Source organism: Wolffia australiana, chromosome 16, assembly GCF_029677425.1.
Source record: "Wolffia australiana isolate 7733 chromosome 16, ASM2967742v1".
In the NCBI taxonomy this organism is placed as follows: domain Eukaryota; kingdom Viridiplantae; phylum Streptophyta; class Magnoliopsida; order Alismatales; family Araceae; genus Wolffia; species Wolffia australiana.
In genome coordinates, this window is record NC_135850.1 from 11,318,177 (window position 1) to 11,331,564 (window position 13,388).

Here is a 13,388-nt window from a genome sequence, read left to right on the forward strand (position 1 = left end):
GGGAGAGAGATCAAATGGGCCGAAAGAGAGAGAGAGGAGAGGGAGAGGAAATGGGCCGAGACACAGAGATATAGAGAGAGAGCAAATGAGTTGAGACACAGATATATATATATATATTTATAGAGAGAGAGAGAGAGAGAGATCAAATGGGCCGAGACCCAGAGATAGAGAGAGAGAGAGAGAGATCAAATGAGCCGAGACACAGAGATAGAGAGAGAGAGATCAAATGGGACGAGACACACAGAGAGAGAGAGAGAGAAAAAATGGGCCGAGACACAGAGATAGAGAGAGAGAGAGAGAGAGAGCAAATCGGCCGAGACAGAGAGAGAGAGAGAGAGAGCAAAAGGGCCGACACAGAGGGAGAGAGAGAGAGCAAATGGGTCGAAAGAGAGAGAGAGGATAGAGAGCAAATGGGCCGTGACACAGAGAGAGAGAGAGAGAGAGAGAGAGAGAGATCAAATGGGTCAAAAGAGACAGAGAGAGAGAGAGAGATCAAATGGGCCGAGAGAGAGAGCAAATGGGCCGAGACAGAGATATAGACACACACACACAACAAATGGGCCAACGCTGCCAATCAGAGAACGAGAACCCAATCCCCTCTTTCTTTGAAACCACTTCTCCGCAGGCCCAAGGAAAGACGACACAACAAATGGCCAATGGCCTTCTCCTCGGCTCCTCCTCCTCCCCCCTCCTCCCTCCCCCCTTCGCCCATCCCCTCCACGCCACAACCCCCACCCCCACCCCAACAAGAAACCCGTCTCCCTCCCCCTCCCCTCTCTCCCTCCTCCCCCAATGCCGCTCCCTCCGCCACCTCCGCCAGCTCCACGCCGCTGCCGTCAAGTCCGGCCTCCAATCCCACCCCCCCACCATCACCCATCTCATCGCCTTCTGCTGCCTTCATCCCTCCGACTCCTCCATGGCCTACGCCCACCAACTGTTCGACCAAATTCCTCTTCCACCCCTCCCCTTCCTCTTCAACTCCATGGCCCGCGGCTACTCCCGCGCCCCCAATTCCCTTCCCGCCGTCGCCCTCCTCTCGCAGATGCTTCTCCTCGGCGTTCCTCTTGATGGGTACACCTTCTCTTCCGTCCTCAGAGCCTGCGCTTCCGCCAAGGCCGTCGCAGAGGGGAAGCAAGTCCATGCCTTGGCCGTCAAGGTCGGCCTCCTCTTCAACCCCTTTGTTCTCCCCACTCTCATCAGTCTCTACGCCGAGTCTGGCCTCCTCGACATGGCTCGATCTCTCTTCGATCTCGTAAGCTCATCATCATCGTTATCATTGTTGTCGTCGTCTTCTTCGATTTGTACGGTGTCGTTCAATGCCATGATGAAGAAGAGCAGGCCAGGGGAGGCTGTGCAATTGTTCAGACGAATGCAGAGTATGGGAATTCAGCCGACTGAGGTGACTCTGCTCAGCTTGCTCTCCTCCTGCGCGCTTCTGGGGTCGCTGGAGATGGGGAATTGGGCTCATGGGTTGGCCCAAAACCTCGGCTTTCTCCCCTCTGTGAAGCTCTCCACCGCCATCGTCGACATGTACGCCAAGTGCGGCAGCCTGGACGACGCAGAGGCAGTGTTTGAGGCAATGCCGGAGAGGGATACCAAGGCCTGGTCCGCCATGATCGTCGCCTATGCGCTCCACGGCCGCGGCGCAGCCGCCGTCGAGCTGTTCAATGAAATGCTTAAGAGGAAGGAAGAGCCAGATGGGGTCACCTTCCTTGGGCTGCTCTCTGCATGCAGCCATGGCGGCTTGGTTGACGTGGGTCTCTCAATTTTTAACTCCATGAAGGATGTGCATGGCGTGGCGCCGGAGCTGAAGCACTACGGCTGTGTGGTGGACCTTCTCGCCCGGGCTGGCCGGCTGCAACAGGCTTATGAGTTTATCGACGCGGTGCCCGGCGCAGACGCCGGCCCGGGCCGGTCGGTTCTGTGGCGGACCTTGCTGGCTGCATGCACCAGCCATGCAGACGTCAAGCTGGGGAAGAAGGTCTTTGCCAGGGTTGTGGAGATGGACGGCTCGCATGGCGGCGACTATGTCAACCTGGCGAACGTCTGCGCCGCGGCGGGGGACTGGGAGACGGCGGCGGAGGCGAGGAAGATGATGAAGGAGAAGGGCGCCGGGAAGGTGCTTCTGGACTGGCTCTGATGACATGCTAATTATTCGACTGCTTGCCACTGTGCTAAAAGCTATAGCTGATATCAAGGGTGGCACTTATGAACAGGTGCCCGGGTGCAGTTCTATGGAGGTCGGTGGGGAAGTGAAGGAATTCTTCGCGGGGAGAGGAGACGCGAAGCTGAGGCGGATGATGGATATGGTGGCGGAGGAGATGAAGATGGTGGGGTATGTGCCGGAGACGGGGCTGGTGCTGCATGAGGGGATGAGGGAGGAGGAGAAGGAGAGGAGCTTGAGGTACCACAGTGAGAAGTTGGCTATGGCATATGGGTTGCTGAATACGGCCCCGGGGACGACGTTGAGAATTGTGAAGAATCTCCGGGTTTGCCGGGACTGCCACGCCATGGCTAAGCTTGTGTCTGAGGTTTTTGGAAGGGAGATTTTCCTCAGGGATGTCAATCGGTACCACCACTTCAAGAATGGGACTTGCTCCTGCGGGGATTACTGGTGAAGGCAGTGTAAGAGCAGTGTGAGCTTAAAACAACACTTCAAGAGATGGTGGAATCTACAGCTGATGGTTCCAGACACTGTTCATAAATTGAACAGAATTTAATATAGTCACTTACTTTTGTCTATAAATCTATATTTACACATTATTCTCAACACGCAGTATATGTTTCTCTATTTCTCTCCATCATTTCTCACATTCTTGCTACTGCCTTCACCAAAAGCTGACTAGAAAAAATGGAAATGGTTTCTCTTTCACACTGACTCCCATGATTTTTTTAAGTCATGATCTGGTTCAGTAACATTGTTATAATTTCTGTTTCTTTCGTCGGGCTTCTCTCCTACAAAGTTGGCGGCGGCTCGCATTCTTTAGATCTTAATAAATATATGTTTCCAAATTCTTGTCTTTATATCTCTATCTATCTCTCCCTCTCTTCGCATTATCCCTTTTCCTCTCTTGAAGGGTCGCAACCTCACGAACATGGTACAGAAGTCTTGCCCAGCATGGCACACCACCACAAGTTTCTTCAGAACTTTTCTCCTGTATTATACTGACGAGTACACAGTAAAATTAATCTTGTTTTAATTGTTTTCTTCCTGCCTCATCTTTCTCCTCTCTTGTGGCCCAACTCTAACAACCTTTTGCTTTCTCTCTCTCTCTTGCTCACTCTCCCTCTCTTTCTCTCCCTTGCTCACTCTCTCGTCTCTCCCCTCATATCGAGCAGAGAAGAAGATAAAAATGACTCTTTTCTATTAAATATAGGAGGGATATATAAAAATAAATGTTAGGATTGATTAAACTGCCCAATATTTGGTACAGCTGTCATGTGTAACATCTATGTGTTGCATGTGAGTTTCACGTGCTACATAATGTCCTTAATACCTCCTCTCAATCTGAGGAATAAATGCCTTGCATTCTAAGCTTGGACACCAGAGCATATTGGTCTTAAGAAAGGCCTTTCGTTAGGAGATCAACCAATTGTGTTTGGTAGGAATATAAAGAATGTTGATGAGTTTGTTTTTAAGTTTTCTTTAGTAAAATGATGGTTGATCTCGAGGGGGTTCGTTCTGTCATGTTAAATAGGATAATGGGCCAGGCTGAATCACAGATTTGTTGTTGCATCAGAGAGGATGTAAGGTTACATCAAATTTCTTGTGAGTTTTATTCTCCTAACTCGTAGAGGATGCCTTGGAACTGAAATTCTTCACATGTACCCTTTGAGCATAATATTCAGCTTTTTTACTGTACAACGGGACAACAGACTGCTTCTTGTTGTGCTAAGTGTTTAGGTGGCGACAAAAACAAGAGCAATACCCATTTGTATCATTGAGATTGACCTGTGATCCAACATAGTCAGAGTTAGACTTCAAGACTGAAGGACATATTGCAGGTAAATGTGTGTCTAAGATGAATCGTTCCCTTCAAGTAATGCAAAATCTGGTAGGCTGCCTTAAAATGAGATACTTTAGGATGACGCATAATTTGACTCGGAACTTTCAGAAAGTAAGAAATGTCTAGTCATGTATGAGCTAAATAGATAAGTTTCCCCAATGAGGTACTGAAAGGACCGATATCATATTCATTGTTATCTTGCTTGAGTTTGCCATTGACTTCCATAGGGTTCAAGAGAAGTTGGCACTAGAGACAGCCTGTATCACCGAGAAGATCATATAAATGCTTATGTTGGGAGGTAAATACTCTCAATCAGTAGAGTATGGAGTTGGTAGCAGATAACACAATAATTATTGGGTTAATACCATGAAACCTACATGTTTATTTGGATTAAAATGATTATATATGCATGTTATCCAACCTAAAATGATTAAATCTGTTACTTAAATGATATTCTGACTTTTAAGGATTTTTTGTTTTTAAAATTTTTTGTGATATTGTATTCTTTAAAAAACTGAACCAGAATATATTTTTATGAATTTTCTGAAATTATATGCAATGAGATATTTTTTATGATTCAGAATATATTTTCATGACTTTTATTTTATAGGATTTATTTAAAGGGTTTCCAGTCTTAGTGCAGCTAATAATTAAAAAAATGAGATTATGGCATAACAATTAGTAATGTCATAATGTCCAATGACTAATGTATTTTTATTTTATTTAAATCCGGAAGGTGGCATCAATTAATATGATCTCAGAGAACAAGTAAAAAATATGTGAGGCATCAATTAAATCATTATTGAGATTCTAAAAGTCAAAAATAATGGGGCACTTGTGTGGCGTCACTTCAGTGGTGGAAATAGAGAAATCAAACTGAAATGGCATCGGAAATCTCCTCACGATGCAATGCCTTTATTTTTAATCATTCAATGTGAATTTTTATATAGAAGTGGGGACAGGCGTATGCACGTCGTCATGTGAGATCAAGCAGTATACAGACATGGTGCATGTCTCCATGTGTCACGCGTTCAAATCCCGAGCTAGGAACAATGCTTGAATCGGACGCGTGCCAGTCTTAGTGCTTGGAGCAGATCATTGAGCAGCCTTGCTTTGTTCCAGCGGAAGTCTTTACTATAGCTTAAGATTGCTTAGAATAGGATAGGAGAAGGTGGTGAAGCAGCCCCGTATAGGAATAGGGTCATTGCATTCATATCATAAAAGGGTTACATTGTAGTCATGGATCTTACATGGGGGAAGACGAGGGAAGATACTGAATTAACGAGACGAGGCGTCATTTGCCTTGGCAGTGTCTCTCCTGCGGCTTGAGGCCCGGCGCTCCGTGCATGCGCATGCTGGCCCCATCGCCTACACATGTGCCCACGGGCCGGGCACCGCGCGCTCATGAGCATGGGGCTCTGCCATTCACCGGCCCATCCCAGCCTTGATGCTCTGTGCTGACACGTATCACAAGCAGTCCGCGCAGACGTTGCCGTGCTCGGTGCCTCAAACTAGATGTAGTACACCCAGCACAACCCCTGGGGGTGCCACACGCCCACAATTGTCTTGGCAGTCTCGATGCACCAATGCATAAGTCTCATGGCGTAATGTCTCCCACTCGGCGCCTCACACACGCAATGTGCGTGATGTGCATGCACCATACTCACAATGCACGCACACGTGCCCGCATGGCTCCTGCTTGCCACTGTGCCTCTACAGCCCAGCCTGCGCGTCTTGCGTGCGCATAGTGCTTGGCGCCCATGTACGCGCTCTCGACGGCCCGCACACCCTGATCTGCCACACTTGAACGACCACGGGCACCATAAGGGCGATAGATTTAAAGATCAGGGTCAAGCATCACCACCTGCAGTGCGTGTTTGTAGTAATCGCAGTAAAGAACTCAATCTCCAATCACAAGTCTAGTACATGAACATATCCCCACAGTTAGCACGCAGGCCTTTGTGTAGGAATGTCACATACTTTGGAGCCTAACACCATGTGTCACATGGTCAAATCTCAAGCTAGGTCTCTTGCTCGAACTTGGCGTGTGCCGGCCTCAATGTTCAGGGCAGAACACTGAGCAGCCTTGATCTCTTGCAGCGGAAGCTTTGTAAATGCTTAAGATCACATAGAAGGGGTTAGAGGAGATGGTGGGGACGCAGACCTGTCAGGGAATAGGGTCATTGTATTAATATCATCAAAGAGTACATCATCATTGGGATCATTACATGGGGGAAGACGAGGGGTGATACAAGGAACGAGACAAGGCGTTCTGCACCGAGGTAGTGTCGCCACACCGCCTCAAGGCCACCGCTCTGCGTGCGCGCCCACTCTGCTGCTACACAAGTGTCCCGGGCCGGGCGCCGCGCGCCCGCGGGCGTGGCGATCACACACGCCACCCCTGCCTTGACAATCACACATGCCGCCAGCATCCATGTCAACACCTTCGCACGCAGTCTGCGCGACGCCGCTGCATTCGACGCCCCAAGCTGGGCGTTGCACACCTAGCACTACCCGCAGGAGCGCTACGCGCCCTCTGTGCCGTCTCAGTGCTATCTGTGTGCCACATGCCTTAGTCTCCTGGCAGGATGTCTCCCGGCCCCGCGCCCCGCACACGCAATGCACGCGCTGCCCGCGCGGCCACTGCGCGGCACCCCGCACAACTCCGCGCGCTGCACCCGCGGCACGCCGCCCGGCCTGCTCGTCCCGCACCCGCGCGCAGCACTTCGCGCTCCCGTGCGGCGCTTGGCGCATGTGCGTAGCGTTGGCGCCCACGTGTGGCGCTTGGCGCGCACGTGCACAAACCGATCGGCCCGCCCGCCCAGCACACGCTGATCGTACCTGATCCATCCTGCCTTGGGCGTGGACGGGCATGTGCACTGTCTGGAGTGTATCACCGCGTACAGGGGCAATGGCCTGAAAGATCAGGTATTTGGGCATCGCTACCCATAATGACTCAATCCTTTAATGTCGTGAGCCAAAAACGCGGACGCGCCCTCCCAATAAGCACGCAGGCCTCTTGGCAGGGAATGCCGCCTAGCTAGGGGCCTAAGACCTTTTTTGCCTTCCCACTTGCGATCTGCATACATATTTACCTATCTAACCACCTCCCTATCTTGCCATCATCACTTCATCCTCTGTCTCACTCTTTCTCTTTCTTTCTCATATCACTATGCCCTAAATACTATCCTTTGTATCAATCATATTAATTGTATTAATTATAAGCTATCACCTTCTCACCTTGTCATTTTCTTCATCTCTCTATGTGATATTTTTATAAGTATCATTCATCATATTTTTAATCACCATATAATATAATATACATCGTTCCTTGCAGACACAATCCTTACCCATCATTAAGTAGCTACATTTTCTTTGAGAAATGATTTTTATAAATTTATCAACTAAACTCAAAAACCAACAACGATATAAACTAACATACCTTATTTTTAGTCTATATGTAGAGAATTAAAACAATCCTTTACATGGGGCATGAAGCTCATTAGTATACTCTAAGACAGCACAATTATCTTGGAGCATAGATTGATTCACAAAGGCTATTATTGTTAATTCATCATCACATTTAGCATGACAATTCTGAATGGCATCCTTATGTGACTGACTCAATTCAGGAATCATACAATCTAATAGTCAAGAGAAGAGTGTATCATCAAAATGCCACTGTAGGCGGAGATGTTTGTATGTTAGATAATATAATTGGCCTCAAGGTCGGAGAGAGTATTATGGGCATACTTATGCCACTGATGCAGATTATGTCCAATAAAGAGGTTTCTAGGGGCCCCTTTGGAAAGATGAGTATATCATTTCCCCCCCAAGTGAGTAAGTGACGCACCGATATCACAAATGAATGTTCCTTCCTCCTTGGCCATAAGTACAGAAAGAGGCAGGAAACTAGCAACAAACAAGAATACCCAGCCACAAAAGCAATGTTGAGGGGAGGAAACAGAAGAGTATGCTGAATTTTGATGGTATAACTCGGCTAGCCAACAAGGTCAAGAATGTGCACTATGGATGTGAAGGCTGGAGAGCGACGAGACAAAGCATGGCATGCCTCCTCACTGTCTTAGCAGACTGGGACTGGCAAAACAAGGCCCCTGGTTGGCCAACTTCAAAATAAATAATGAGACAGCACAGTAAAAAGAAATAATGGTTGCAGTAACGTGGGTCAACTTCAAAAGGGCAGGCCGGGCATTTTGGCAAGGCCATATGACACATTTGAAAAAAAGAAAGGATGGCAACATCATATATCAGTCCAGTCCTCTGTCAAGGCCAAGGCGCAGCAGCACAGCAATCATTGCTGTTGCCCTCAGTAGTAGATACAACCCTCAAAATAGCATGCAAAGTACTGATATCATGTCAAACTCCCTTCAATCTCAGGAACAGGAGAAAGGAACAAAGATGCATAAATCAACAAAAAAAAACTTCTATACAAGTAGAGATACTATGGGCAGAAATTAACAGCTGTGTTCTTTTAACTCCCTGTAATAACATATTACTTTGAATAAGTTTGATGAGAGTAGACATGGTTGTTCAGTTCCTTTTGTGCGAAATTGTTAGTTCTGTTCGGTTTTCCAAACAGAACAATATCAATTTTGAACAAGACCTTCGTACAGACCCCTGTGCGGTTCTATTGTCCGCTTTGTGCGAATTTTATTTTAATTTTGTTCGAATGTGCTAATTTTGTTCGTTTCTGCACAAAAAAAGAACATAACAAAGAACAAGGCCCTCTGCAGTTCTTTTGTGCGAATTTTTTCTCTGTTTCAAATGAACAGAACAGACCAACCTGTCTAGACGCAAGGATGCTTGAATAAGTTTGTATCCTTTTCTATCACTTTTTCTCCCTCTCAAGACTCACTGCTGAAAACTTTGAAGTCCCTTGACTCCATTCTCAACTCTTCACGTGTCAAAAGTCAACACCAAGATGATGACTCTGAAGCTCATCACCGAGGTCCATACAGTCAGAAACACAGACAAAAGTCAATAGGGAGGTCAAAGTCAACGCTGAGCCATGGCAGACTTGGCGTTGACCTGCTCGTCTGTCAGAGGCAGATAGTAGATGCGTGGGACGGCATTCGTCTTCTTGAAGAGATCGTCCAAGGTCAACACTGGCAGCTCGGCCACATTTGCCGGGGGCGGGGGCGGGGGCGGCGGCGGCAACAACTGCGGCTTTTCTCGCACCCCCGTTACCACTGCCGGAGCGTGTGGTGGCGGTGGGCGGCTGGCCACGGGTCCCGCCGGAGAGCGCTCTGACTGGGCAGTAACAGGGGTCGGGGCAACGGCGGGGATCGATGTCTGAGGGGGGCCCTCTACGTGGGCTTTGACTTCGTGGGGATCGACAAAGTCGGCGACAAGGAGACGACCGCCATTGGGTGGCCACTGGAGGTTGTACACAGCATTCCTTGTCGCCTCCGCCTCCTCCACTGTGGCGTACTGCAGAATAATCTCTTGCATTATTGAGACATTCGATGACCACAAAATATGAATTGAAATTAAAGAATTCGGCTTGAATGGTAAACTTGAGACTCATAGACATGGTCGTTCTGTTCTTTTTGTGCGAATTTGTGCGAACTGTTAATTCTATTCGGTTTTCTGAACAGAACAAAAACAAATTCGAACAGAACATCGCACAGACCCGTGTGAAGTTTTTTTGTTTGCTTTGTGCGAATTTTGTTCTAGTTTTGTGTGAATGTGCGAATTTTGTTCATTTAAAAAAAATAATAACAGAAGAAAGAGCAAGGCCCTGTGCGGTTCTTTTGTGCGAATTTTTTTTTGTTTAAAACGAACAGAACAGAACAACCATGTCTACTTGAGAGCTTGGGAAAATGTATGCTTTGGACAAAAACATGCTTTAAAGTTCAAAATTATGACCCAAAGAGCAAGATAGAGACTTCCCGGGATGTGTGACGTGTTAGATGTGCTTTAAGAAGAAGATAAAGAAGAGAATGATGAGGCTTACTTCGTCTGCCAAGCGGTGGGTATTAAGAAGAAAAATAAGATGATGATGATGATGAGTGGAAAAAACGCAGATTTTTAGGAGACAATAATGATGGCGAGGAAGAAGAACAGGACAATTATGATGTCAACAAAGATAAAGAATAGATGGATATTAGGACGATGCCGAAGACAATTAACATGAAAAGAGGAGGAAGAAGAGAAAATAAGAGGAACCATCTTACAGTGACAAAGCAGTGGGTCTTAATGTGGTCCATCCAGAAGCTGGAAACAGTGCCAGTTTTGCCCAGCAGTTCCTGGACAGCCTTGAGAGTGAAGGGACGGACAAAATGGTCAATTCTCAGAGAAGTCGTTGGGGTCTTTTGCGATGGTGAAACTGCCCAGCCAATGGAAAAAAAGTCAAAAAATTACTTCAAAATACGAATTACAAAAGATTTGAAACAAAGTGTCGCGGATAATAGAGGGAGAGGACGATAAATACCCACCAATGCGCTCCTTGGGGGACACTGCATCAAGCCTAGGTGCTGTCTGCACTACAGACACCTCCTTCGGTGTGGTGGGCCTAACGACTTTCTCAGGGATGTTGATGCTTTCTGAGTTCCAGCGTCGTTGCCTCTTCACCGGTTCTGCGGTACCCCCCGAGCCTTGTTCTGACAGAAGAGCGTCAACATGAAGAACAGATTAATGTTTTTGTTGAAAATCGTTTTTAAATAAGTGTGATTGAGATGATAGGAAAACGTTACAAAATGGAAGAATGTAAAACACAGACCCACTAAGTATATGGATGACACTTACGAATTCAGCATATGGATGATGATGGCCTGAGGGAAATCATGCAAATGACAACATGATTAAATGCTCTATCTTATCTAAGAAACTGATGGACGATGACGATGGACAAAAATGACGGACAATGACATGGATCAAATTCTTCGTAAACGCAATGATGATCATGATTTTGTCATCATCTGATGTTGATGATTAGGATCATGACATAGATGATGCCAGTGACAGTGATGCTGTTGCCTATGCCATTATCGTCGTGATCATCGTCATCTTATGGTTTTTAAGAGTAGTCATCATAATGCATGCTGTGAACATATTGCAACGGAAACAACACAAAGACTACAAAAATAGAATCGCCAAAGAGCGTATGACAGAGTATTGAGAAATGTTAAATGAACAAAAAAAATACAAACACGAAATGCAGACGCCCCCAAAAATTAAAAAGGTTGGAATTTTTTTTTTGAAATAAATTTATAAGTATACAAGTTTAACGAGAGCAAAGATAAAAAAATTTATTTACCCTCAGCTTTTCTCTTGTCCACTGATGCACTTATTTCTCCCTCATGCACGACATCCTTCTTCTCAGGCGAAAACCCCCCTTCTTCGACATTCACAGAAACCTCCTCCTTAACAACATGCAAATCTCGAACCCCTTTCAGACCTCCCTCTTCAATAGAATTATCGTTTGGCTCTGCCTGCTTCGTTTCAAGAACATCTTCATCCATGGATTCATCACCCGAACTTCTGTCTAAATTCAACTTTTCAGGAGAACCCACGCCTGAAACATCAATTTTCTTGGCATTGTCGTCATCTTCTTCGCCCAAAGGCAGTTTGCTATCATCCGGCTCAACGTTAATATCCAGCAGCTGTGAATCAGCAACCTCTCGTTTAACGGGCTCTTCTTCTAGATGGACATTTGTAGCATTTAAATCATCTTTCAGGTCGAACTTTTCACTCAAAGAGACAGAATCAGTAGAAATTGAGACAGACTTCACTTCAACATCTACAGCAGGGCTGACCTCGGATTCTTGGTTTTCGGGTTCAACTACACCTGGCTCTGAGTTCATGCAGCTAGCATCATACTTTTGATCTGTATCCTTTTCCTGATCTACAATATTACCATCTGTCATTTGCGTACCAGAATCAGTCTTCTCTTCTGCTGTTTCCTCCAAATTAATAGCTTCAGTCGGTTCTTCGGCCGGAATTTCAATTCCTGTATCCTCCACGGCAGCATTTATGTCGACCATGAAACCATGTTGTTCAGGCTTTTTGTAGCTCAAATGTTCATCAATCTTAATATCATCTGCGCCCTCCTCCAATCCAGTAGTTTCCGTTGATTGGGGCTCATGAACATCGGAATTGATATCCTGAGGATGAGTTTGAGACTCGGGATCTCCTGCAATTTCTTGGTCCTTACCAAGAGCTCTTTCATTTCGAACAGCTTCATCTAACCTCTTGATCAGGTCCTCTTTCAAGCCCTTGGTAGTCATTTTTCTTCTCCGAAGTTCTTCCTTCAGCTCAGATACTTTCCAGTGATCGAGAGGGCGGTTATCAAGAATCGAATACCCCGTCGGCATTTTCACTAACTGCCTCTGGCCAGATCCCCCAATAATACCCAAGAAGCTTTGGACATGAAATAAAATACATTTAAGTTAAAATCCGAAAATAATTGAACGCGTAGAAAATCATTAGAAAAACAAAAAACCAGAGAAAATGCAGCAAGTTCTTCAGTTCTTTCAGATTTTTTTTTGTCCATAACTCATAATACGTAACCTAAGACTAGACGGACCAAACGTAACCAGATTAACCGTTTTGTTTGATGTTATTGATTAATTTTAATTTCATTATTACTTGCCATTTCGTATTAAAAGAACACAACAGTTTGAAAAGGCCGCTTTTGGCCCATTGCTTGCATATCTTATTTGACCTTCTTCTGACTAAAAACAGAACCTCCAATATTTTGCTCAGACAGTTTTGTTTTCTTTACTGTTTGCCAAATTAAGATTTTAAGGGGAAGAAAGAAAATAGTAAGGATTCTCTCATCCAATTCGGAAGGATACCATCTTCGTGATTACCCATGACTGTTTGGTCAATAGAGTTAAAGTAATGAAGAGAATTTTAGAGTAGCAACACCTTGAGAAAAAACTTTTCATGAGAGTAGAGCAAGTATAATACACTAAGAACCCACAAACAAAAATGGGAAGCAAATGCAGGGTGAAGCGAACTTACCACGGCGCTCGCTCCAGGAGACTCGAACCTCGAGACCAAAACCCTAATTTCACGACAGAAAAGGAGGCATTAGACGGAACCCTAACTCAGATGCAGCACAGACAGAAAAGCTCAGACGAAGAGCGACCGCTGCCCTCTTTTCAACGGCCCGCCTTCCTCTTTCACAGGATCCTTGCCTATTCCCTGAGGAAAAATTAACCAAAAAAACAAAACAAAAAACGAAAAACAAACAACACAAGACAACTGCGAGAACGAGATAGATGAATCAAGGAAGAACACAGCCGATGCGATCAAATCGCTGAAGAACGACGACGACGACGACGATTTTTCTAGGGTTTGCCAGGCCCCCCTTCTCTCCCTCTCTTTCTCTCTCTATCTCCTGCTATGAATTTG

General features: G+C 45.9%; 2 protein-coding genes across 3 annotated transcripts; one reads left to right on the forward strand and one right to left on the reverse strand.

Moving 5' to 3' along the window:
• The first annotated feature begins 488 nt into the window (after positions 1–488).
• On the forward strand, positions 489–2,799 carry LOC144713884 (pentatricopeptide repeat-containing protein At2g02980, chloroplastic-like). The gene is made up of 2 exons (XM_078588614.1): positions 489–2,119; positions 2,217–2,799. Exons 1-2 carry the CDS (start codon positions 497–499, stop codon positions 2,616–2,618), a joined length of 2,025 nt encoding a protein of 674 aa, XP_078444740.1. The 5' UTR covers positions 489–496; the 3' UTR covers positions 2,619–2,799.
• Positions 2,800–8,886: 6,087 nt separating this feature from the next.
• Positions 8,887–13,388, reverse strand: LOC144713485 (SAP domain-containing protein). 2 transcript variants are annotated; one of them, XM_078588077.1, is made up of 6 exons: positions 13,123–13,388; positions 12,996–13,038; positions 11,287–12,389; positions 10,466–10,630; positions 10,205–10,356; positions 8,887–9,458 (listed from the first exon to the last, which is right to left on the reverse strand). In XM_078588077.1, exons 3-6 carry the CDS (start codon positions 12,341–12,343, stop codon positions 9,024–9,026), a joined length of 1,809 nt encoding a protein of 602 aa, XP_078444203.1. In that variant the 5' UTR covers positions 12,344–12,389; positions 12,996–13,038; positions 13,123–13,388; the 3' UTR covers positions 8,887–9,023. The 2 variants fall into 2 exon arrangements, with proteins under 2 accessions (XP_078444203.1, XP_078444202.1); XM_078588076.1 differs by having other exon boundaries at positions 12,996–13,388.